Source organism: Phytophthora cinnamomi (assembly GCF_018691715.1).
Source record: "Phytophthora cinnamomi strain GKB4 chromosome Unknown Contig10, whole genome shotgun sequence".
Lineage (NCBI taxonomy): Eukaryota > Oomycota > Peronosporomycetes > Peronosporales > Peronosporaceae > Phytophthora > Phytophthora cinnamomi.
The window spans coordinates 1,102,052-1,129,248 of record NW_027150943.1 but is presented as its reverse complement, the minus strand read 5'-3'; the positions used below and the strand labels follow the sequence as shown (position 1 = coordinate 1,129,248).

The window sequence follows — 27,197 nt, the reverse complement described above, 5'->3', positions numbered from 1 at the left end:
CTTTGCACCATCGTCCAGGACCCATTGTCGGCGTGTGCTCTCAGCTCCGCGTTCATCGCCTTGATTCACTCCGAAGACTCGTTGCTACGCATCGCCTGTTGATACGTGCTTGGTGCGTCGTCCGCCTCACCAACATCTGCAGCGTACGCCAACACAGCTTCTGCAAGTAGGTTATCCTCGTCATACCTCGGTCGCTTAGGCGATGGAGGCCAGAAGTGATCGTCGTTGTCCGAGTCTTCGCTGCTGTGCATCCTCGAGTCTTCGGCGCCTCCTAATCCATCTCCAAGAATCGCAGATTCACGTACGCGCCGGATTCGTTCCGGCTCTGGGTGGAACACCATTTCCTCAGTCATCGCTGGATTCCCCACCCTTTGGAAGTTCGTCAGATCCTGTACCGATGACTCGTTCAACTCCGCCTCTCGCATCTCCGAGTCTTCGGCGGTGTCTCCCACTGACTCCAATGGGTTATCAGTCGTAGGTTGCTGCGCAGGGTCCGGTAATGTAGCATCCTCTCCATCCTTCGCCACTTGGATGGTCACCGAGTCTTCGGTGGACGCCGTGTCGTAGATGCCATTTACTTCTCGTTCGTCGAGTTTCACCGATCTGGTCACCTTCACCTTGTTTGACTCCAAGACGTACACTCGGTAACCCTTCGAGTCTTCGGCGTACCCCAGGAACGTGCACTTGAAGCTCTTTGTGTAACGGGGTTACACGTACAAGTGGCTACAAGCCACTTGTGAATTTAACAGATAGGTTATCTGTTAAAAGTTTTAGATACTTCCTCGCCTTGGTGTAAGACACACCAATGGATACATTGAAGTGGGCCACCGTAATTAGTGGTCCACACATACCCAAAAGATCCTATTGGTAGAAAGCAGCATCTTTCTACCAATCAGAGACATGCATATTAGCGGGGCTCTGACAGCCAGCCGCTGTCAACACCTTTCATAGATGATAGACAGTTTTAGCGGATTTATGAGGAAGATCAATTCGCAAACAATACAGTTCTCATTTTACCTAATCTAAGTCACTTGGAATCCTTTCTTATTTAACTTATATTTGTGTATTCAAATATAATTAACCTAAGTAATTACTAAGTACTTACGCTTCCTCATACACGTTGCGCAACGTGTAAGCTAAAGTAGTGAGTCAAGTTAGACCCATTACACCTGGTAGCACTTTGTAGTCCGTCCAACGACCGACGGCTTGACGTTCGTATGAGGTGTACGAACGCGGAGCCGAGAACCCCATGAGCACGGAGGTGCCCATGGAGAGCTCCAATATGCCCGCAACGCATGTTGCACGCGCAGACTTCCCCCACCTGTCTGACCCAGAGTGGGAAGCCCTCCAACGACTGTCAACAGTCATTGGAGAAGCGGCGATAGCTACGATGCTGCGTACGCTATCGCCGACGATTCATCATGAAGGAGCAGCGTGACGCTGCTTCCTCAGTGACGGCGTCGTCAGGGACGACACCGCGTGCTCAACCATTAAAGTTGAGCGTAAGCAATTACGTGGGAAGAGAGGGCGTGCCTCTCCTCCGATGGCTTGTCGAACTCGACACAGCCATAGCGGCTCGACGCATCGTCGACCCGCTGTCGAAGGTCGCGTTCGCCATGTCCTGCCTTGGCGGACGCGCAAGGAGTTGGGCGTATGGACGCCGACTCTCAGAACCTACGTGCTTCAGCACGTACGAAGTATTCAAAGAGGAGCTCAGACAAGCGTTTGAGCCCCCCCAAAACGAGTTCCGGCCGAGGGCGGAGTTCCTCGACCTTCAGCAGGGTAAGCACGACGTTCATGCTTCCGCGCAGCGTGCACGATACTTGGTCTCAAATATCGTGGCTAATCCGATAGACGAGGCGACTAAAGTCGTCACGTTCATGAAGGGACTGAGAGATGGGCCTGTGAAGACCTATCTCTTTCGAGAGTACCCGAGTACTCTCGAAGCTGCAATCACCCTTGCCATGCAAGAAGAGTTCAGCCTGCGACAGGCTAAACTGCATGCGAACGTACCGAGGTCGCAACCGCGCCCGGTAGTGAGGACGGGGGGTCCGGAACCAATGGACCTCTCGAATGCAACGGCTGCTGGTCACCAGCAGCACGGAAGTAAAGTGCGATGCTTCCGTTGCGGAAGGATCGGTCACTTTGCACGGGAGTGCACGGCTCCCATGCCCCCTGGAGTGGCCGTCGTGGCGATGCTAGGCATCGCCGCGGATCAACTAAAACGCGAACATCCAGTAGGTGCGGGGCGCCCTACTGGTAACGCAGTCACGCGTGCCGACATTGGGCACGCAACACTGAGGACTGCAGCCCCCAGTGAGACCAGATCTCGCTGCAAGAAGCAAGATGACAGGCCGAACCTGGTCATCTTGAAGGTTTACTCGAAGAGAGCAAGTGACTCTCTTCGAGCTTTGGTAGATTCAGGCGCGTCGAACAACTTTGTTCGACTACGAAGTCGAAACTTGACTTCGAGGAAATAAATGTACCTCGAAGTCTTCTGGTACGACTGGCAACAGGTGCCATCGTGAAGACCGAGAAGCGCGTCGTGAACGTGCGCTTCTCGTACAAACAACGAGTGTTTGTCGAACACTTTATCGTCCTGGACCTGGACGATAAGTTCGACGTAGTAATGGGCATGCCGTGGCTTGCACGGCATGATCCGGTGATAGACTGGAAGAAGCGCACGCTCGTGCGCTTCGGACGCGACAGCGGAACAGAGAGCGATGGCCCTGTTACCGCAGCGCGCGCACCAGCAGGTGCGCGCGGCTCACCAGTCGAGGCAGCGCTTTATGCTGCTGTCCCGGAGTGCCCAAGAAGTGCGCGAGGGCGCGCACAAGTGAGATCCACGTTGGCAATGCTGCCGACGTCGGAAGAAAAAGATGTGTTGGTTCCGGGAACCAACACCCACGTTCAAGCGTGTAAGGGACAGTCCCTGACCCGAAGTGGTCAGGTCGACAACGACGCGTCGGCTCCGGGAGCCGACGCACCCTCGGTCATGAGGGGCTCCGCCAATGAATGGCGTCGAGGTGACGGAGGCGTGTCAACTCCGGGAGTTGACGCTGCAAACAGTGCGGACGGTTGCAAACGTACCGCACTGACGCAATTTGCATGCTGTCGTGCAGCCGGGCTGCACGACGAAGCGCTCATGCGATCAAGCCGGGCTTGATATCGCGCGCCCGCAGACAGGATCTGCCGGCGAAGGGACACGTTACCGTGCAGCCGGCCTGCACGAAGGAAAGTGCGGTCAAGCCGGGCTTGATACCGCGCGCCCGCGGACAGGGTCCGCCGGCGAACAACTGTCCACGGCCGGGCCTGGACCAAAAGAACAACTGTGCGGAGCCGGGCTCCGCACAACAAGAAAACGGCGCAAGCGGAAAACGCTGCGCAAGTCTCGGTCCGGGACCGAGACGCAACAAGAACAGTCTGCTGGGCAGACAGCGGCGGTGACGCCGAATATCAAGACGCTAAACGTCTTGACGCGCACCGATACTGGATTCCAGTATCATGAGATGGAACTCGCTAGTCCTCCGACGACGGCGTCGGAGTTGACATCGCTTCCAGCCATGAGCTGGAAGCGCTTCACGCGCGACTTGCACGATGGACGCATCGAGCAAGTCTGCGTTCTTTCGGACAGCGAAAGAACGGCGAGCGAGAGCGAAGAGCTGAGGCAGCTCTTCATGGGAAGTACCACTGAGAGTGAAGACACTCTCAATGCGAAGACGAAGCGAGAGCGCTTCGAGGAACAAGGTTGGGGCTCGCTGAAGTCGAGTCCCTATTACGAACTGTTGAGGGAGTACAAAGACGTACTCCGGAAGAGATTCCTGCGGAGCTTCCGCAGGATAAGGGCATTCAGCACGAGATTGATCTCGTGCCGGGCACAATGCTGTGTCACGCGGCAGTGGCCACTGCCGCGAGAGCAAGTAAAAGCGATCGACGACTTCTTTGAAAGTCGTCGCAAAGCAGGACAAGTGCGGGAATCAAAGTCCCCGCACAGTGCTCCGACGTTCTGTGTCAAGAATCCACAGGGCGGATGGCGCATCGTTCATGCCTACAACAAGCTGAATGATGCGACGGTACCAGCGCAAACGCCGATACCGCGAAAGATGTTATCATCGATTCGATGGCCGGGAGCACCGTTTACAGTGCTCTCGACTTGCGAGATGGATTCTATCAGATCCTAATGCGTGAGCGACATCCCTCTCACGGCAGTGAGCACGCCAAGCGGCATGTTCTGGGAATGGCTAGTAATACCGCAGGGGCTTAAGAATGCCCCTGCGACTTTCAACAGGTGCGTGACGCACTTGTTGCGCTCGGTGCGCGACTTCGCACCGAGCTACTTCGATGATGTGTTCATCCACAACCAAGCAGTGGACGGGAAGACCGACGTAGAGATGCACAGGGTGCATCTCCGGAAGCTACTTGAGCTTATGCAAAAGCACAAGCTCTACGCAAACCTGAAGAAGTGTATCTTCGGGGCGAGCGAGATACCCGTCCCCAGGGAAGAATGATATTCGCCCTGACCCGGAAAAGGTCAGAGTGATCAATGAATGGCCAACGCCTTCAAGTGTCAAGGAACTGAGGCAGTTCCTTGGCTTGGCCAAGTACTTGTGCAAGTACGTGGTGGATTACGCGGACAAGATCCGCCCGCTGTCACAGCTTTTTAAGAACGAAGCTGTGTGGAATTGGACACCCGATTGCCAAAAAGCATTCGATGCAGTCAAACGGAGCTTGACTGAGGCACCGATCTTGGCAGTGGCTGACCAAGATCGTCCATTCCACGTTGTATGTGACGCATCCGACTTTGCAATCGGATGCGCGTTGATGCAGCACGATCACGAGAGCCGTGATCGTGTCGTCTACTACCAATCGCGTCAGCTGAAGCCAGCTGAGCGCAACTATCCGGTGCATGACAAGGAACTCCTTGCCATGAAATACGCACTCGCAAAGTTCCGAGTGTATTTGCTTGGAAGTAGACCATTTGTGGTCTACACCGACCATGCTTCGCTGCGTACCGCAGTGAAGTCGCCACACATTTCACAAAGAATGGCGAGATGGTTCTCATTCTTTGCGGAGTATAACTTCCGGGTCGAATACAAACCCGGAAGATTGAATGTAGTGGCCGATGCGTTATCACGTCGGCCGGACTATGCAGAAGATGTTGACGTCAAAGCCATTGACGTCACGCGATCGAGCAAACCCACATCGTCTCTGCTGGACGATGTGAAGGCCGCGTACGCGCACGACGCGGACGCGAAGCTCTTGCTGGCCTATGGCACAACACCTTCTGACAAGGCTCGTCAGAAGCTGCCCAAGCACCTTCGTGCGCGTGCACACCGATATCGGGTGCACGACGGACTGCTTCTTTATAATGCAGTCGACGACAACGCGGACCGTGTTGTCGTGCCGAATGATCATGACCTGCGCCTCAGGATCATGTACGAGTATCACGATGCCCCGTCTGCGGGACATCTCGGACGTGAGAAGACATACGTCCTTCTCACGCGTGACTTCTACTGGCACAACCAGTATAAGTGGGTGCGCAAGTACGTCCGTGCTGGCGAGGTATGACAACGCGTAAAGCCTGCGCCATTCGCGCAGGCTCCTTTACAGTCACTACCGACTCCGTCGGAGTGTTGGAAGTCCATGTCTTTGGACGTCATCTTTGGTCTTCCCCCGGAAAGCGGAGGGAATACCGGTGTTGTGGTCTTCGTCGACCGCTTCAGCAAGATGGTGCATCTTGCAGCGGTGCCGGCAGAAGTGACCGCGAAGCAGACGGCCCGTCTGTTCGTCGACATGGTGTTCAAACACCATGGCATGCCGACCGACATTGTGTCGGACAGAGACCCGCGCTTCACAGCGCACCTGTGGCAAGAAGTGTTGACACTTCTTGGAAGCCAGCTTTCCATGTCGACTGCGGATCATCCGCAGACGGACGGTCAAACCGAGCGCGTGAATCGCGTGCTCGTCGATATGTTGAAGAGCTACGCTCACTCGTTCCAATACTGGAGCGAGTGCTTATCGATGGCAGAGTTTGCCATCAATAACTCAGTGCATGCCTCGACCGGGCATACACCGTTCTACGTGAATGCCATGCGGCATCCACGTCTGCCGGGTTTACTCGGAGTGGTGGCTCCCACTTTAAGTGGGGGAGGATCTACGACTGCAATACAGCAGCCGCAGGAAACCGCTGACACTTGCACAGTGTCAGCTGCAACAATGGACAAACCACATGAGTCTGCGCAGGGCACAGACTCCTCCAACGCCAAGGGCAACGACCACGGGTCTGCGGGACCGCCGCGACTTGGGCCTTCTGGTTCGCCAGCTCCTGTTTCAGGGCGACAAACTCAGCGCCCTGAAGACGCTCCACGGCGGTCACCCGGTCGTGGAGAGGCGCATACTGATCAGCCCGGGGCTGATCATACCCGGGGCGTGTTTCCACCCCCGCCACCGCCGATCCGTGACGCCCGCGGCTCAACCCGCTGGATTGTTGAGCGGATTGTTGACCATAGTATCCCGAAAACGAACCCTCAAGGGGCTCGTTTTCGTATTCGTTGGAGAGGATTTCCTCCCCACCGAGATACATGAGAGCCGCGGAACGTCTTGCTGGAGGACGTTCCGGAAATGGTGAGGGCGTACGAAGAGCAGTACGCGCTGGCGCAGCGGAAGTAACACGAGCGCTGCGATCATCGCTAGCGCCCGAACCCTCACGTGCTAAGAACTTAGCACGGGGCTCTTTGAGACTCTCGGGCACACGGAACGATGTGTACCCGTTCAGGTCGCGGTCGCTCAAGCGGACCGCGCCTGGAAAGCACTTCGTGCACTGAAAGCCCTCGGGCACAGCGCACGGCACATTTGCCTCCTCAGCAGCAACATGAAGTTGCTCCAGCTTTCCACGCTTCGAGTACGTCTCGAAGCGATCACGCGCTTGCCTAATCCGATTCACGGTAAACACTCGGTCTCTTGTTGAAGTTTTCAACAAAGGCGTTCCAACTTTGACAAAGTGCCTGCCATTTGGGCACTTTACTGCGAGAAGAGGTCTTCTTGCTTTGAAACCATCGGGGCTCATGAAAGAGTCCGATGTAGGTGGGGTATCGCTCTCAGTACGCGAACGCTTCGAACTCGAAGCGTCCGATTCGTCCCCTTCACGCGGGCGAATGTTCTTGGCATGAGGGTCGAGCGATTCGCTCGACACTGATTCTTTGCGCTTAGAGGGCGAGTCCTCCTCGCCCTCCATATCTTCATCGTCGTCGTCGAAGTCGACGACGTCGCCATACTTTGCTTTCTGGCGTTCGAAGTAGTCATCGATGGAGAGATGACTCTCCACCGACTTCGGAGTGTTCTTTTCTTGAGGCGCGCTCATCGTTGAACAAGCGCGGATTTCTTCTCCAAACGCGGGTCTAACTTGACTCACTACTTTAGCTTACACGTTGCGCAACGTGTATGAGGAAGCGTAAGTTCTTAGTAATTACTTGAGTTAATTATATTTGAATACACAAATATAATTTAAATCAGATACGACTCCAAGCGACTTACATTAGGTAAAATCAGAACTGTATTGTTTGTGAATTGATCTTCCTCTAAAATCTGCTAAAAACTATTTATCATCTATGAAAGGGTTGACAGCGGCTGGCTGTCAGAGCCCCGCTAATATGCATGACTCTGATTGGTAGAAAAATGCTGCTTTCTACCAATAGGATCTTTGGGTATGTGTGGACCACTGATTGTGGTGGTCCACTTCAATGTATCCATTGGTGTGTCTTACATCAAGGTGAGGAAGTATCTAAAACTTTTAACAGATAACCTATCTGTTAAATTCACAAGTGGCTTGCAGCCATTTGTGCGTGTAACCCCGTTACACCATCCCCCCTTAAGGTTAGACGCGCGGGGTCTCCGCACGTCAATCTTTGGAATTGACCATTCGTCAATTCTCCGCGCTTGGAGAAGAAATCCGCGCTCATTCAACGATTAGCGCGAGCCTCAGAAGAAGTCCACAAAGTCGGTGGGGAGTCATCTCTCCATCGACGACTACTTCGAGCGCCAGAAGGCGAAGTACGGCGACGTCGTCGACTTCGACGACGACGATGAAGATATGGAGGGCGAGGAGGACTCGCCCTCTAAGCGCAAAGAATCAGTGTCGAGCGAATCGCTCGACCCTCATGCCAAGAACATTCGCCCGCGTGAAGGGGACGAATCGGACGCTTCGAGTTCGAAGCGTTCGCGTACTGAGAGCGATACCCCATTCGCTTCCGCTGGGGCTCTCAGTACTCCGCGCGCTGCTGCTGCAGCGCGTGATGTCAACGCTCAAGGCTCTCCGCGCGTTGCGCCTGCAGCGCGCGATCCATGGATGCCGTCCGCGTGCGAGATCGCGGACCGGTTTGGGAACTCGGTACCTCCGAATGAGGTGCCGTTGTACGTATGCAGCGCCATCAAAGATGACGCTGTGGCTGCCGAGCTGCACTTTGATGCGGAAACGCATCAAAGGCGCGATTACTACATCGGACTCTTTCATGAGCCCCGATGGTTTCAAAGCAAGAAGACCTCTTCTCGCAGTAAAGTGCCCAAATGGCAGGCACTTTGTCAAAGTTGGAACGCCTTTGTTGAAAACTTCAACAAGAGACCGAGTGTTTACCGTGAATCGGATTAGGCAAGCGCGTGATCGCTTCGAGACGTACTCGAAGCGTGGAAAGCTGGAGCAACTTCATGTTGCTGCTGAGGAGGCAAATGTGCCGTGCGCTGTGCCCGAGGGCTTTCAGTGCACGAAGTGCTTTCCAGGCGCGGTCCGCTTGAGCGACCGCGACCTGAACGGGTACACATCGTTCCGTGTGCCCGAGAGTCTCAAAGAGCCCCGTGCTAAGTTCTTAGCACGTGAGGGTTCGGGCGCTAGCGATGATCGCAGCGCTCGTGTTACTTCCGCTGCGCCAGCGCGTACTGCTCCTCGTACGCCCTCACCATTTCCGGAACGTCCTCCAGCAAGACGTTCCGCGGCTCCCATGTATCTCGGTGGGGAGGAAATCCTCTCCAACGAATACGAAAACGAGCCCCTTGAGGGTTCGTTTTCGGGATACTATGGTCAACAATCCGCTCAACAATCCAGCGGGTTGAGCCGTGGGCGTCACGGATCGGCGGTGGCGGGGTGGGAACACGCCCCGGGTATGATCAGCCCCGGGCTGATCAGTATGCGCCTCTCCACGACCGGGTGACCGCCGTGGAGCGTCTTCAGGGCGCTGAGTTTGTCGCCCTGAAACAGGAGCTGGCGAACCAGAAGGCCCAAGTCGCGGCGGTCCCGCAGACCCGTGGTCGTTGCCCTTGGCGTTGGAGGAGTCTGTGCCCTGCGCAGACTCATGTGGTTTGTCCATTGTTGCAGCTGACACTGTGCAAGTGTCAGCGGTTTCCTGCGGCTGCTGTATTGCAGTCGTAGATCCTCCCCCACTTAAAGTGGGAGCCATCACTCCGAGTAAACTCGGTAGGCGTGGATGCCGCATGGCATTCACGTAGAACGGTGTATGCCCGGTCGAGGCATGCACTGAGTTATTGATGGCAAACTCTGCCATCGATAAGCACTCGCTCCAGTATTGGAACGAGTGAGCGTAGCTCTTCAACATATCGACGAGCACGCGATTCACGCGCTCGGTTTGACCGTCCGTCTGCGGCTGATCCGCAGTCGACATTGAAAGTTGGCTGGCAAGAAGTGTTTACACTTCTTGGGAGCCAACTTTCACTATGAAGCGCGGGTCTCTGTCCGACACAATGTCGGTCGGCATGCCATGGTGTTTGAACACCATGTCGACGAACAGACGGGCCGTCTGCTTCGCGGTCACTTCTGCCGGCACCGCTGCAAGATGTACCATCTTGCTGAAGCGGTCGACAAAGACCACAACACCGGTATTCCCTCCGCTCTCCGGGGGAAGACCAAAGATGACGTCCAAAGACATGGACTTCCAACACTCCGACGGAGTCGGTAGTGATTGTAACGGAGCCTGCGCGAATGGCGCAGGCTTTACGCGTTGTCATACCTCGCCAGCACGGACGTACTTGCGCACCCACTTATACTGGTTGTGCCAGTAGAAGTCACGCGTGAGAAGGACGTATGTCTTCTCACGTCCGAGATGTCCCGCAGACGGGGCATCGTGATACTCGTACATGATCCTGAGGCGCAGGTCATGGTCATTCGGCACGACAACGCGGTCCGCGTTGTCGTCGACTGCATTATAAAGAAGCAGTCCGTCGTGCACCCGATATCGGTGTGCACGCGCACGAAGGTGCTTGGGCAGCTTCTGACGAGCCTTGTCAGAAGGTGTTGTGCCATAGGCCAGCAAGAGTTTCGCGTCCGCGTCGTGCGCGTACGCGGCCTTCACATCATCCAACAGAGATGATGTGGGTTTGCTCGATCGCATGACGTCAATGGCATTGACGTCAACATCTTCTGCATAGTCCGGCCGACGTGATAACGCGTCGGCCACCACGTTCAATCTTCCGGGTTTGTATTCGACCCGGAAGTTATACTCCGCAAAGAATGAGAACCATCTCGCCATTCTTTGTGAAATGTGTGGCGACTTCACTGCGGTACGCAGCGAAGCATGGTCGGTGTAGACCACAAATGGTCTACTTCCAAGCAAATACACTCGGAACTTTGCGAGTGCGTATTTCATGGCAAGGAGTTCCTTGTCATGCACCGGATAGTTGCGCTCAGCTGGCTTCAGCTGACGCGATTGGTAGTAGACGACACGATCACGGCTCTCGTGATCGTGCTGCATCAACGCGCATCCGATTGCAAAGTCGGATGCGTCACATACAACGTGGAATGGACGATCTTGGTCAGCCACTGCCAAGATCGGTGCCTCAGTCAAGCTCCGTTTGACTGCATCGAATGCTTTTTGGCAATCGGGTGTCCAATTCCACACAGCTTCGTTCTTAAAAAGCTGTGACAGCGGGCGGATCTTGTCCGCGTAATCCTCCACGTACTTGCACAAGTACGTGGCCAAGCCAAGGAACTGCCTCAGTTCCTTGACACTTGAAGGCGTTGGCCATTCATTGATCACTCTGACCTTTTCCGGGTCAGGGCGAATATCATTCTTCCCTGGGGACGGGTATCTCGCTCGCCCCGAAGATACACTTCTTCAGGTTCGCGTAGAGCTTGTGCTTTTGCATAAGCTCAAGTAGCTTCCGGAGATGCACCCTGTGCATCTCTACGTCGGTCTTCCCGTCCACTGCTTGGTTGTGGATGAACACATCATCGAAGTAACTCGGTGCGAAGTCGCGCACCGAGCGCAACAAGTGCGTCACGCACCTGTTGAAAGTCGCAGGGGCATTCTTAAGCCCCTGCGGTATTACTAGCCATTCCCAGAACATGCCGCTTGGCGTGCTCACTGCCGTGAGAGGGATGTCGCTCTCACGCATTAGGATCTGATAGAATCCATCTCGCAAGTCGAGAGCACTGTAAACGGTGCTCCCGGCCATCGAATCGATGATAACATCTTTTCGCGGTATCGGCGTCTGCGCCGGTACCGTCGCATCGTTCAGCTTGTTGTAGGCATGAACGATGCGCCATCCGCCCTGTGGATTCTTGACACAGAACGTCGGAGCACTGTGCGGGGACTTTGATTCCCGCACTTGTCCTGCTTTGCGACGACTTTCAAAGAAGTCGTCGATCGCTTTTACTTGCTCTCGCGGCAGTGGCCACTGCCGCGTGACACAGTACTTCGTGCCCGGCACGAGATCAATCTCGTGCTGAATGCCCTTATCCTGCGGAAGCTCCGCAGGAATCTCTTCCGGGAGTACGTCTTTGTACTCCCTCAACAGTTCGTAATAGGGACTCGACTTCAGCGAGCCCCAACCTTGTTCCTCGAAGCGCTCTCGCTTCGTCTTCGCATTGAGAGTGTCTTCACTCTCAGTGGTACTTCCCATGAAGAGCTGCCTCAGCTCTTCGCTCTCGCTCGCCGTTCTTTCGCTGTCCGAAAGAACGCAGACTTGCTCGATGCGTCCATCGTGCAAGTCGCGCGTGAAGCGCTTCCAGCTCATGGCTGGAAGCGATGTCAACTCCGACGCCGTCGTCGGAGGACTAGCGAGTTCCATCTCATGATACTGGAATCCAGTATCGGTGCGCGTCAAGACGCTTAGCGTCTTGATATTCGGCGTCACCGCCGCTGTCTGCCCAGCAGACTGTTCTTGTTGCGTCTCGGTCCCGGACCGAGACTTGCGCCGTTTTCTTGTTGTGCGGAGCCCGGCTCCGCACAGTTGTTCTTTTGGTCCAGGCCCGGCCGTGGACAGTTGTTCGCCGGCGGACCCTGTCCGCGGGCGCGCGGTATCAAGCCCGGCTTGACCGCACTTTCCTTCGTGCAGGCCGGCTGCACGGTAACGTGTCCCTTCGCCGGCAGATCCTGTCTGCGGGCGCGCGATATCAAGCCCGGCTTGATCGCATGGCGCTTCGTCGTGCAGCCCGGCTGCACGACAGCATGCAAATTGCGTCAGTGCGGTACGTTTGCAACCGTCCGCACTGTTTGCAGCGTCAACACCCGGAGTTGACACGCCTCCGTCACCTCGACGCCATTCATTGGCGGAGCCCCTCATGACCGAGGGTGCGTCGGCTCCCGGAGCCGACGCGTCGTTGTCGACCTGACCACTTCGGGTCAGGGACTGTCCCTTACACGCTTGAACGTGGGTGTTGGTTCCCGGAACCAACACATTTTTTTCTTCCGACGTCGGCAGCATTGCCAACGTGGATCTCACTTGTGCGCGCCCTCGCGCACTTCTTGGGCACTCCGGGACAGCAGCATAAAGCGCTGCCTCGACTGGTGAGCCGCGCGCACCTGCTGGTGCGCGCGCTGCGGTAACAGGGCCATCGCTCTCTGTTCCGCTGTCGCGTCCGAAGCGCACGAGCGTGCGCTTCTTCCAGTCTATCACCGGATCATGCCGTGCAAGCCACGGCATGCCCATTACTACGTCGAACTTATCGTCCAGGTCCAGGACGATAAAGTGTTCGACAAACACTCGTTGTTTGTACGAGAAGCGCACGTTCACGACGCGCTTCTCGGTCTTCACGATGGCACCTGTTGCCAGTCGTACCTCCAGAAGACTTCGAGGTACATTTATTTCCTCGAAGTCAAGTTTCGACAGGCTTCGTAGTCGAACAAAGTTGTTCGACGCGCCTGAATCTACCAAAGCTCGAAGAGAGTCACTTGCTCTCTTCGAGTAAACCTTCAAGATGACCAGGTTCGGCCTGTCATCTTGCTTCTTGCAGCGAGATCTGGTCTCACTGGGGGCTGCAGTCCTCAGTGTTGCGTGCCCAATGTCGGCACGCGTGACTGCGTTACCAGTAGGGCGCCCCGCACCTACTGGATGTTCGCGTTTTAGTTGATCCGCGGCGATGCCTAGCATCGCCACGACGGCCACTCCAGGGGGCATGGGAGCCGTGCACTCCCGTGCAAAGTGACCGATCCTTCCGCAACGGAAGCATCGCACTTTACTTCCGTGCTGCTGGTGACCAGCAGCCGTTGCATTCGAGAGGTCCATTGGTTCCGGACCCCCCGTCCTCACTGCCGGGCGCGGTTGCGACCTCGGCACGTTCGCATGCAGTTTAGCCTGTCGCAGGCTGAACTCTTCTTGCATGGCAAGGGTGATTGCAGCTTCGAGAGTACTCGGGTACTCTCGAAAGAGATAGGTCTTCACAGGCCCATCTCTCAGTCCCTTCATGAACGTGACGACTTTAGTCGCCTCGTCAATCGGGTTAGTCACGATATTTGATACCAAGTATTGTGCGCGCTGCGCGTACGCATGAACGTCATGCTTACCCTGCTGAAGGTCGAGGAATTCCGCCCTCGACCGGAATTCATTTTGTGGGGGCTCAAACGCTTGTCTGAGCTCCTCTTTGAATACTTCGTACGTGCTGAAGCACGTAGGTTCTGAGAGTCGGCGTCCATACGCCCAACTCCTTGCGCGTCCGCCAAGGCAGGACATGGCGAACGCGACCTTCGACAGCGGGTCGACGATGCGTCGAGCCGCTATGGCTGTGTCGAGTTCGACAAGCCATCGGAGGAGAGGCTCGCCCTCTCTTCCCACGTAATTGCTTACGCTCAACTTTAATGGTTGAGCACGCGGTGTCGTCCCTGACGACGCCGTCACTGAGGAAGCAGCGTCACGCTGCTCCTTCATGATGAAGCCCAGAGCAACACCATGTTGCTCCGTCGGCGATAGCGTACGCAGCATCGTGGCTATCGCCGCTTCTCCAATGACTGTTGACAGTCGTTGGAGGGCCTCCCATTCTGGGTCAGACAGGTGGGGGCAGTCAGCGCGTGCAACATGCGTTGCAGGCGTGTTGGAGCTCTCCATGGGCACCTCCGTGCTCATGGGGTTCTCGGCTCCGCGTTCGTACACCGCGTACGAACGTCAAGCAGTCGGTCGTTGGACGGACTACAAAGTGCCACCAGGTGTAGTGGGTCTAACTTGACTCACTACTTTAGCTTACACGTTGCGCAACGTGTATGAGGAAGCGTAAGTACTTAGTAATTACTTAGGTTAATTATATTTGAATACACAAATATAAGCTAACTTGGACAAGACTCCAAGTGACTTAGATTAGGTAAAATGAGAACTGTATTGTTTGTGAATTGATCTTCCTCTAAAATCTGCTAAAAACTGTTTATCATCTATGAAAGGGTTGGCAGCGGCTGGCTGTCAGAGCCCCGCTAATATGCATGACTCTGATTGGTAGAAAAATGCTGCTTTCTACCAATAGGATCTTTGGGTATGTGTGGACCACTCATTGTGGTGGTCCACTTCATGTATCCATCGGTGTGTCTTACACCAAGGTGAGGAAGTATCAAAAACGTTTAACAGATAACCTATCTGTTAAATTCACAAGTGGCTTGCAGCCACTTGTACGTGTAACCCCGTTACAATACCCGATCGATCCAAACACACGTTAGTGGTCCAACCGAGGTTTCGCCTTGAACGACAACTCGTACGGGGTCTTCGTTGGGTGCATACTGGTGGTCGACCGGTTGGTTAAGTACACTGCCGCGCTGACTGACTCTGCCCACCACAACGTGGTCACACCCTTGTAATGCAGCATGCTCCGAGCCTTCTCCATGATCGTACGTTTCATCCGCTCTGCCACTCCATTCTGCTGAGGGCTATACGGGACGGTCTTCTGGTGCATGATCCCGTTCTGCCGGCAGATCTCGTCCATCGACTTGTTGACGAACTCGCTGCCATTGTTCGAGCGCAGACACTTGATGCGCTCTCCCCACTGATTCTGGTACAGTTCGTGAACATCTTGAATTTGACAACGACCTCGCTCTTCTTAGTCCAGAAGTACACCACGACGTGCCGCGAGTAGTCGTCCACGAAGGTGAGCACGTACCTGGCCCCGCCCTTAGACTTCGTCTTCACGGGGCCCATCACGTCCGTATGAACGAGCTCTAGCGGACGTGTCGTTTTCGTTAACGATCGCGACGGGAAGTGCGCGACCGTCTGCTTCCCTTCATGCATCCGCCGCATAGGGTCTTGGGTCATCGGCAGCCCAGTCGTGGCTTGCCGATCCTTCGCCAACGAGCCGTCGTTGAGGTGTCCCATGCGAGCGTGCCAAAGATCCCACCTGCTTTCGACCCCCGAGTACTCCGTGTAGTACGCCGTGTCCTGCTGGCACTCTAGCACGTACGCCTTGCCGATCTTCTTCCCTGAAGCGATCGCCGTCGACTTGTTCCAAATGACCCACGACTTGCGCTGGAACTCCACGCTCATGCCGCGCTCAGCCAACTTTCCAACCGAGAGCAGTCGTCGGTCGAGGCCGGGTATGTGGAGTACCTCTACCATTCGGATCCGCTTGCCGTCGATGCCCGTCAAGCCTACTGACCCCGTCCCAGCCACGCGAATCTTCTTTCCATCCGCGATAGTCACAAACATGTCCGCCGACATGTCCGCGTACTCGAACAAGTCGTCGCGGTGTGGCGTCATATGCGCCGTCGCACTGCTATCGATCAGCCACCCTGCCGACCGATCCTCACCACCATCACCTTGCTCTGGGCAGTCCCGCTTCATGTGACTGAATTTGTCGCAGTTGAAGAACTTGCCCTTGAACCTGCCGAGCTTTCGTCCGCCATTGCTCTTCCGGTCGAACCCCTTGCCGACCTTGTTGAACCTTTGGTTCTTACCCTTACCTCCGAACGAGGTAGCCTTCAGCGCACGCTCCGAAGACTCCTTCTTCTCTTGTCGCTCGTACTCCTTGAGCAACTTCTCCTTGACCTCGATGAGCGTCACGTCCTTGGAGTTCTCGACGATCGATGAGATCAACTCGTACTCAGCAGGCAGACTGCTCAGCAAAATAACGAGTTGTCGGCCATCGTCCAGCGGCTCGCCCAGCGTTTGCAGGTCCACGATGAGCTCGTCGAACTTGTCCAGATGCTTCGCCATCGTTGAGCCTTCCTCCATCTTGAACTCATGGAGGCGACGAGTCATCGCTACGCGCTTATGCATCGTTGTCCGGTTGTAAAACTCTCCCAGAGTATTCCACGCTTGAATGGCCGAGGTGGCCGACCAAATCTTCGTGTGGTGCTCCACCGCCACCCCTTGGGCGATGAGTCCGAGCGCCTTCATGTCGTTGAGCAACCAGGCCTCGGTGACCTCACTCGGGTCCTTCACCACTTGCACGTGCGCCAGCAGCCCGTTCCTCGCCAGCGTCATCCGCATAGCGAACTCCCAGTGGAAGCAGTTGTCGCTTCCCAAGATGACTTCGGCCTTCTTGCTGGACGTCGTCATGTGTGTCGTCGTGGGCTTGAGTTTGTGCGGCTGTTAACCTGTTGGTTTTGGTGCTTGTGTGGAAGAGGGCAAATGCCGAAGTGAGATTTATCGTTAAGCTTAAATCTACGTTACTGTCCTCCTCTTCCTGTTGTTCCCCTAGTGCTCCTTGATGCCTCTCATCATGTTGTTTACCCTACCGAGGACTCAGTGCCAGTCTTCGGTCTATCCAACCACATCACGGCTAGGCACGTTCCGTGCCCACCGTGAACTCGTTCACCGCGGAGTCATCTCCGGACGAGTCTTCGCTGGGTCCGTCCCGTCTCCGGATGAGTCTTCGCTGGGTCCGTCCCGTCTCCGGATGAGTCTTCGCTGGGTCCGTCCCGTCTCCGGATGAGTCTTCGCTGGGTCCGTCCTGTCTACACCGGCGGTACACAATACCATCAGTCCTGTCTACACTCGCGGCGTACAATACCAACAGGAGGACATACGGGGACATGGTCGAGCTCTTGAGATACTACGATACGTTCTGGATAAGTACTCGCAAACACAGTAGGAAGAAATGGATCCAGCTACTATTGTTGAGGAAATATGGGATGAACTGCTGGTCCAATATAGCGATGTCTTTAGGTCTCCCTTTTTCGGTCGGTGCAGAATTGCCGGGAATTACTTGTCGCTGTTTTCTCTCAGCGTAGCTACAAACCATGAGAAAGTATTGGGACTACGGCCATGACTGTAGATGACCTGCGAAGTTTTGGGTTATTTCGATTGACTCGTGAAGGCCATTTGGAGTGCGCTTTCATTTTTTTTACAGATGTTGATGCGAAAAATTCCCAAGAGGCTAAGCGGGGGAGACAACTTCAGCGATTATCTCGCGCGCTTCGTACTGTCGTGGCAACGATTTGAAAAGTTCGTGGCGTTTTACCGTCGGGTGAAGTCGATTGCCTATTGCGGTGAAACTCCAATTGATCTGTCCACGTTTCACGCTGGCGCTCATTTTGGGACGATTGACGGCATTTCGATCAAGGAGTCAAATGCACGCAAAGTTGTCGAGGCTACAAATCAACATGTTACAAAATCTAGTGCGCCTCCGTCGACGATTTTTACGGATCTTGGAGACAACGTCGATGTTTCAGAGATGGACACAGTGGTCATCAACGGGGCGAGTGCTTCAGCTGGTGATATATTTTCGCGAGTGCAACTGCTCATCGGCAAACAGCAACCACAAGTCCTGTGCAACGAGGTTCTTCAATGCAAACTGCTGAAAAAGGAGAAGTTAACGGAAGCAACGTATCACAGCGAGATGAAAAAAGCCGTGGAGACGGTGGATGTGTTCTTGCTCATTACAACGGCAGAGAAAGCAACCGATTTCGCTGCTGAAAAGGAGAAGTTAACGGAAGCAACGTATCACAGCGAGATGAAAAAACCGTGGACACGGTGGATGTGTTCTTGCTCATTACAACGGCAGAGAAAGCAACCGATTTCCCTCTTCCCCCTCGCGAAACCTGTCACGGGACGACAAATACCGGGGATATCGGATATCGGGGACCGGGGAATACCGGGCGCCGTGCGGCGCCGCGCCGCAGCCACTGCCCCAGCCGCTTCCCCAGCCATCACGGGGGCCCGAAAATGGAGGGTATAGCAAATGAAAGGAAATGGCGCTGAAGCGCCCACTACACTGGCTGACTGAGTCTGATACTTTGAATGAATACATACAGTAACTGGTAAGGCTATTTATTTATTCGCTATTCAATGCAATGCATTTGCTAGCAACTGATGCAGCTCCAAGGCGTCTAGCCATCCCGGCATCGACGCTCCGAGCCATTTTGGTGGCGAGGGCGGATGCGGGGACGGTACCGGGGCATACACATACTTGCTTGCTTGCATGCATGCAAGCGCAGCTGCTGCTAGTTTTGCGATGCACATTCGGAACTGAGGATGGGCTGTCTTGTTTTACCTACGGACACGACAAGCAAACGCAGCATTATCAAATAGTGAACTGCAGTCTAATCACACCCGGCGCCTTGAGACTCGACGGATCGTGCGGTCTTGCTTTGCGTGCAGGTTAGACCGCCCATCCATAAATGATCGCAGCACTTCAACCTACCGCCTTCATTCTTCGATTTGCTGTGTTGTCGGGAGGTGCGTTTGGACGCGCTGAAGCTGAACGCGGTGGTTCAACGGCTAACATGCCTGGTGTGCTGTGCGTGGTTTAGGATCGGAAAGAGCGGTGGAGCCACGCGTTAGCGCGGCAGCTCTGGCGATAGCAGTGGTGGCGGTGGCGGTGGTGCTGGGTGCGGTGCATCGGCGGCTAACGTGCTTGGTGTGCTGTGCGTGGTTAGATCGGAACGAGCCGTGGAGCAGTGAAGAATCATGAGGTTTACTAGCAGTAGCCTGATGAAGCATGAGGTTTGTAGTACAACCGTCTAGCATTATATTTTTTTGGTTTTACAAAAGCGTTTCGGACTAAAAAAATCTGTATTTACTGAAGTCTAGTCAACTTATCAATCGCCTTATCCATCGAAGCGATCACGAACGAAATCCTACGTCTAATGGTGTGAAGCCAATTTATCAATCGCGTTATCAATCGAATCGATGACAGACGAAAGCCTATGTCTAGTGACGTCTACCCGATTTATCAATCGCCTTATCCATTGAAGCGATCACGAAAGCCTACGTATAATGAAGTCCAGTCAATATATCAATCGCCTTATCCCCCGGAGAGATGAGGCTGTCTTTTATTGCCTCGATATAGGACTGCTCATCCCCGTTGCTCACTAGACAAGTTCTGCGGCAGACGTCGGCATTCGTGAAATTGCCTGGTTTGGACTAAACCTCGATTGTGGGGCTTGACGAGTCACACGAAATCATGAATGACTACTGTGTGAAGCGGAAAAGAGTTAAAATGGGAACTGGCGATGAAGGTGAATATGGTGGCCATGTGTGGCTCCAACCAGCGGTCTCACAACACGCAGTAGTGGGAACGGAGGTTAACTCAAGTGACTTGTCCGACAGTAGTGACACCGACCTTTTGAAGCATTTGGGTATCGAACGGCAACGCGAAGTCAACCGCATTCGTCGACAACGATATCGAGCGAGAAAGCGCCACCGAATTCAAATAATTGGCGCAACAAACATTCATGTTACTGCCGCGGGGATGCACACAGTTATGGAAGAGAAAGTGGCTGGTCGCTGTGCTACGGTTGGTAGAGGCATCGGTGTAGTTGGGCACCCAACTAGGACTTCTGGTGATGTAATAAATAAAACATCTACCGATGATACAAACCGTGGAGATATAAATGAAGGCGCTAGCGGTGGATCGGATGTTGAGAAAGAGCATGAGGGCTGTCACGGGCCCATCGACAGCGGAGTTATTGACATGGGTAGTAGGGGCCAGGATCAACAACGATGCAATCGACGTCGAAAGCAGAGACGGCAAGGCCGTTCGAAGAAGCAGCGAGGTCGAGCCCGGCAGCAACTGCGTGAGGGCGTGACCGAGGAATCACTCCAAAACGAGCTGAGTGACAATGAGAGAGCCGAGTGCATGAGACGTCTTCAATCCGCACTTGGGGCGGATGGTTTGGACGAGTGTGTGTGCACCGTGTGCGACCGCTTTGCACTTCGCAAATACTCATGAAGGGTGATCGACATGGACTGGAACTGCATGGATAAGATGAAAACTATGCTGTCAGTGCGGGATATCAGCCTTCCGAGTGAATTTGTGGAGCAGCATCGAGTTCCTGCGTACATGGAAGACTTAAAAGAACTAATGGTATCGCCTCGTGGAATAAAATGCTATGTAAACGAAAGCTATGCTCCTCGCGCTTGGTTTACGGTTTGTAGGGAGTGTGATCGCTCGTTGAATAGCGGAAAAATTACCGAAATTTGCGATAGCAATGGGTTTTACGTGGGAAACGGTCCAGGTCATTTGCGTGGGCTGGCATTGCCGGAACGATTTATGACGCAGCCGATAAGCGTTACTGCGAGGACTCGCGTGATGAGGGGAGGGAAGCACCACTGCATTCGATCACATTGTATTGCATTCGACTGTACACCAGTGGCCCCGTAACACTGCTTTCGCGCTCTATCAGCGATGTGGATTCGTATCGAGTGGTCATGGTAGGAGATTTCACGTCGTCGCAAGTGTTAAAGATACGGAAAATGCATCGAATTCGGGCCCAGCGTATTCGAGATGTTGTCGCTTTCTACCAGGTCTACAACCACCTGTACACGGGCATCCAGCCAAACCACGCTCAAACAAGCAACCGGGACATTCAGATGATGCGGATCATGTTTTTGTTGAACGTGTTGAAGACACTGGTGATACGTTTGATACTGAAATAACCAGAGAGCAGGAAAATATTTAAGGAGAGTCCGAGAATTGGCACACAAACTCAGAACGGGATGAGTGCACCGTGAGCGAGCGCCGAATCGGGCTCAGTGACGACATGTCTCCGGTAAGGCGAGAGTGCATCCAGTCACAGAGATAGCAAACGAACGTACGTTTGAAATAAAACGTCAGATCAATTTGCCACCGATGTGAATGGAGATTTATTTGCTCGGATGTTCCCGCACTTGTTCCCGTTTGGCCGTGTACACCCTGGAGATAATCACCAAATTAGCGTATCCGCACAAGAATGTGTAAAATATTACACTATGCTGAGCGGGCGGCAATTTGCAGAAGACGAGCTTTTTACATTAGTTGCTTTTGATCGAATATCCTTGCGTAATATGTACATCCAGAATCACTTCCGTTGCCAGCGGCTCCCTCATCTTCTTGCTGGATACGATGCCATTAGTGCAGATGCACTTGGGCGAGCCTTGCTTGAAAATGAGCGACGCCGGCAAGGGTACCTTCTGTGTCGATTCCATAGCCGAAAGGCTTTTAAGATCAGTTGAGATAGGCACTGGTGCTATCTGGGGGAGCGATGCCGATCGATCAAAATGCCGACACCAAGCTTTCGCGTGTCAAATTCGGTTTGGACAACCAGCATTGTTTGTCACGTTAACACCAAACACAGAAAACGCTATGGTTCTGGCGCACTACACCGTGGATTTCATCGGTCGATTCGTTATTCGATTCCTATAGACACGAATGCCTAGAAGCCAGTTTTGGCAACGATTATGCCTCAGCCCGGCTTTTCATTAGGCAAGTAGGTGCGTTTATTAAGTATGCTCCAGAAATGGATCCTGTGTCCAAAAAAAAAAGACTGCCATTTCGAGGATTGTTCGGTGACATAAAAGCATATTTCGGAATGGTGGAAACGCAGCGGAGAGGCACTTTACACATACATTTTCTAACTTGGCTAACCCATTGCCCGCCAAATTCAGCCGCTGTTGAAAATATACTGAATAGTGCCGACGGCGGAGTATTCCGCGAACGAGTAGCATCGTATGCAGCAAGCATTGTCCGCATTGATCTTCCTATCTCATTCGACGCGTGCGGGTGCTCGAACTGTGGAGCAAATTTTAAGGAGCTTATCGGGTTACCCATTCCAGACAGTGCTTAAAAAGACTCTCAAGCACGGATGCGTGCTAAATCGACAAGAAACGCTGTCGTCGAACCTGCTCTCATTGAGTGCCGTATTTGCAAAGCGCAGTTTAGTTCTCAACATATTTTGCGCAATGCCTTGTTGGAGTTTCGCCCAGATCACTGGCCAGTGTGGCGGCGTGTGTTGAGTGACAGTGAGCTGAAACAGCAAGTAGGGGAAGAATCTGCATGTCGAGATACGAAAGCCCAGGCTACAACAATTATACACCAGCGCGAGATGAACGTGGCAAACTTGAGTGAAGATGCGAGGTCCTGCGAAGAACGACTTGCAGCAGAGATACTGGAACAAGCAAACACCGCAAGGATTGTCATATACCAACGTGACCATGATCAAATTAGGAATGACGGCTAAACCAGGATGATAGAGGCTTCACTACCATCGCTGTTAGATCGAAAAATGGATCGAGCGTCGCTTGACTATATAGTTTCAGCTCTAGCAGTTCTGTCAAACCTGCATTTATGGTGCCATACATAAAGCTTCAAGCAATCCGGCGCTACCACCACCAACACTTTTTTTTACAGATACCCGTTCCCTCGAGAACGCGAGGCTAGCACATCGTTTGGATTACCTGGCGTTGAAGTCAGTCGAAGTCTAGGGCACGAGTTTATCAATGGGTTTAACTACGAACTTATGGCTACATTCCAATGCAATCACGATGTTCAAATCTTGCTGGGAGGAGCGGACGTAAGTATATACTCTTAATGGGGCATTTGCACCACACCCAAAACCCCACACCAATCGACCCATCAACCTGCCCACAGACACAGAACCCCCAAAATAGAACCTGTATAACCAGAATCGTCTAAAAGAACCATAACAGCCTAACAGACAAAGTAGTACACCTATCACTCAGAAGCTCCTAGAGTAACGATAAGACCCTCACAGAGTATCTTCAGGTTTTCGCAAAGCAGCAAGGATACCCCCTGTTAGACAAATCACAAATATGCATAACGTATAATTATTTTTATTCTGAATTTTAAATATTAACTAGTATATAGGAATACACCATACACTACACATAAAAATGTCTGTGATTTTAGAGTTCGGAAAATACAAAGGAAAGGCTCTTGAGGAAGTTTATGAGCAAGATGCGTCATAATGTCGATGGTTATACAACCAGCAATCCGATGACTCGGATATCAAACGGTTCTTACACGGTAAGTTCCAAGATGGAGATATAGCTATATCATGCGGTGGGGCAAACATAAGAACAAATCCGTAAAGTGGATTGTTGAAAACGATAAGCAATATTTCAATTGGATGTGTAAAAATGAATATATCAAGAATAAATGTCCATCGTTAAAAGAAAACTTGAACGAATTTAAGGCACAGAATTGAAAACAAATTCAATATCAGCTTTTTTTATCTCTATTCCTTGTTGACTTTCTGTTATTAGAGCGAAGCTCGTCTTGTCTGCAGGGTATTAGATCATATAGGTGATCAGAACAAACGAGCTTTGGGCGATCAATACATTGTTCAAGAAGTAGCAGAGGATAGGAGGCAAATCGCTACCATCACAACACTATCGGTTTGGACAGGCTATCAGATAGAAGCTTACCGAACGATCATGACTCTCGCAGTAAGTAACCATTACGAATGTGAGAACTTGCAGCTAATTTGACACACCAAGCTTTTGACAGACTGCATGGGCCAGACGATCAAGATTTTCTCTCGTAACTCTTTCGCCATAGTTGTCAATCAACTGCACCAGCGCCGGGTCCAGCACAATTGTCCGAGAAACGCTGAGGGTGGACCGTGTGAGAATTTCAGCATCAAATCGCTTCAGAGTGGAGCTCGCTTCCATCACTTCCACAAGATCAATCCAGAGAAGTTTTTCTCCGTTAAGAATCACGTTTGGCACGCGAGGATCTCCATGGACCAGGTCATTCGCGTGGAGCTGCCATAACAGTCCAAAGAGGCTTCGTACTTCTTGTTGTGTCCTTGGGCGAGGCAGAGGTTTCACAACTGGAGGCAGCAAAAACGCAGCACTCTCAGGAGTTTCGATGAGCTCTCCCACATGACTTGTTGTCAAGCCTGTGTGCAGGGCACTCGTCAAGGCCTTCTCCTCTTGATAAAGACGCCCCACGGAACATTTATCCACGATTTTTATCCCCATCTTGCCGACTGACCTTGAACACGCGTCCATGAGCGCCGCGGCCAAGAAATGCATCACCCTCCACCACATCAACGCCCAAACACAAGCAGGCAATGGTCAAGTGCTTCACCCACGGAGATACGTTGTCGGTAATGAAGTTCTGAAACAATGCGTTCGAGCCCATGTTGGCCCACATCGCCTTTTGAACTGTGACAACAACAGATCGGTGGCTCTTGATCAACCAAAACGAGCGGCGATCAAAGAGAATAGCGCTTGCTGACGCGTCGGGGCAAAGATTCTGCAGATATCGTACCACTTGACCAAACGCAGCTTCAGTTATAGTGAGCTTGCTTTCGACCAAAATGAGGCAGTCAAACAACTCTTCTTCTGCCGCTCCAAATCGAAATCCACTCGGACGTAGCACTCCATCATTTGGTACTGGCTTGCCACGAAACATCCCGCGGTGAGTCGCAAATCCATCCGGTTTGAGATCTGTATTCTTGGTCACAAGCGTAGACTGGGACAACCATTGATATCTCTCGCTATTGACGAAGACCAGACCACAGCTGTGTAAGATCGTGCTGAAAAAAGGAGTAATGAAGGCATCGAAAACAGCCTCATTCGTGATGGCATCGGCTTGAATCTGAACTTCCTTCGACCAAAATGCTTCTCCATCCCCTATTGGGGCGGCATCAATGATCAAGTTGTCCTTTTTCAATCTTCCCAACTCAAGTTGACCCAATGTCGCATCAGAGTAGGACTTTGTCTGTTTGTGTGGCAAAGAGGCCACAAGTTGCTCAAGTTGCATTTCAAGCCGCATTTGGCGAACGCTAGCTTCTCGAAGCAGCGATAATGAATCGTGTTCGCTCGTCGCACCTTCCGGAACCACCACCAACACGTGGATTTCCCCTTCGTTTGGCTCAAAGTTGTCTCCAAAGTTCTTCGGGTTATTGATCCACAACAACGGATCCATGTGCGTAAAGCCTTCCGGGTGTCCATGTTCATCGAGCGTCACAGCTTCCGCGCCATCTCGATCCAACCACGTGCCGTCGCCCTTCTTGGCGAGGAACAGCTCCAGCTTGCTCTTGGGGAAGCCACACTCGGGGTTCTCCCTAATCGCGTCCTTCAAGTGACCGACTAGCTGACTCTCCTCGATGTCCACAGGGAACGCGTTTCCCTTCACGCGCAGATGAGCGTCACCATGTTTCCGATTGGTTTCTGCGAGTGAGAGACGTTTTCTCTATTCGAATTTCAGCCAATCAAATGAGGACACGTGATGGGATATAAATATATTTACTAATATAGCCATAAGCAGAATGGATATTACGTATCTATCCGATACCGATGACACTGGTTATGTTGACGATGTCGACTACATGTACTGGTAAATACCGAAATAACTAGTGATTTATATGAGTACCCAGAATTAGAAAAGCATTCAGCATCAGAAATAATACAGCTTTGTAAAGATATTGATTTAATCAGTACCAGTTTAAAGAAGTGTCAAAACATCAACGAAAAGCACACTACTGCGGGAAAACACGTATTTTGTCGTATCCATCATAATATTTGAACACAACTCCATCAACTTTATCGTTTCGGATGTTCTCAATGATTGCTTTACGCAACATACGGTTATGTCCAGTATGAATGCACCATTGTTTGTATCTGGCATTCAGTATCGTTAATGGAATTTCGAGATAATCTCCTTTGCTAACAAATCCATCTTTGAGTAAAGCTTCTCTATCTTTTGTAAATATCTCTTCATTAAAGTATTTTGAAATGGATGTTTCAACCTTTTTTTGAGCTAATTCAGAGCGAAGATACTCCAATTCTTTCATTATCGCATCGATTCTATGATCATCTTTTGGAGCAACTTCATTAACTCCAGTATCTCTATAACGTCTGATTCTATTCATAATTATAGTAACGACGCGAAACTTCTGTATTCAAGTCGTAAAAAATTCTGAATAAGTCAGGTTGATTGTGTTGTTTGCTATAAAGATACAACAGACTCCATAACCCACAATAGTCATCATATGTGCCTTGATACTGTTTATCGTTATATTTCATGGTACCCAGAACTCTTGGTGACCCCAAACCCATTGAATCAAAGTATCCATTGTTATGGACGCAAACCCAATGGCCTACACCTGAGTCTAATCGAAGTAATATAATGTAGCTTCCGTTGCCTAATGGAGCTCTAATGTTTCTGAAATCTAATATCCCATCGATATGAACGTTCAGCTGATTCGCAAGTTGTTGTAGTTCATTAGCGGTTGATTCACCCAATTTATTTAATTTTAAAATCATTATGTAATGCTTATATATATAGCTAATCATAATATAACAGGCATTAACCTTCAATTTCAATTATGAGTGATAGCACCCAATTAGCAGATTCTTTTTTATTCGATTCAACAACTAATCCAGATCCAGTTGTCAGTGTTAGCAAAGACAAGCGTGTTGTAAATGTCGTTGATGACAACAACGGTTCGTATCAATCGGGAACTGTCATCATTAATGCGACTTCACAACTAAATGGCTCGACTGGCTATGGCAGTCTTCGAGATGCATATGTAGTCGTTCCTTATGTAGTAACGGTTAAAAATACGTCTGCCTCTGCTCTTAATGGTACTCTAAATCGTTTTGCGGTAGGATTAAAGTCTGGTGTATGGAACATTTTAGATAAATTAGCGGTTGAAATCAACGATAAAAGTGTCATTACGAGCAATGACTATAAAAATTATTGGAACAATTTACGAGCTCAAACTGAATGGTGTGATGATGATTTATTAAAGAACGGTGCAGACTGCTAT

At 52.1% G+C, this 27,197-nt stretch overlaps 1 protein-coding gene across 1 annotated transcript; it reads right to left on the bottom strand.

Moving 5' to 3' along the window:
- Nucleotides 1-65: 65 nt before the first annotated feature.
- Nucleotides 66-25,567, bottom strand: IUM83_05789 (Integrase, catalytic core protein; the record flags this gene model as incomplete). Its single annotated transcript, XM_067929946.1, has 3 exons — nt 66-603; nt 15,593-16,257; nt 25,208-25,567. The coding sequence occupies 3 exons, from the start codon at nt 25,565-25,567 to the stop codon at nt 66-68; spliced, it is 1,563 nt and encodes a 520-aa protein (XP_067798352.1).
- Between the last annotated feature and the right edge of the window lie 1,630 nt (nt 25,568-27,197).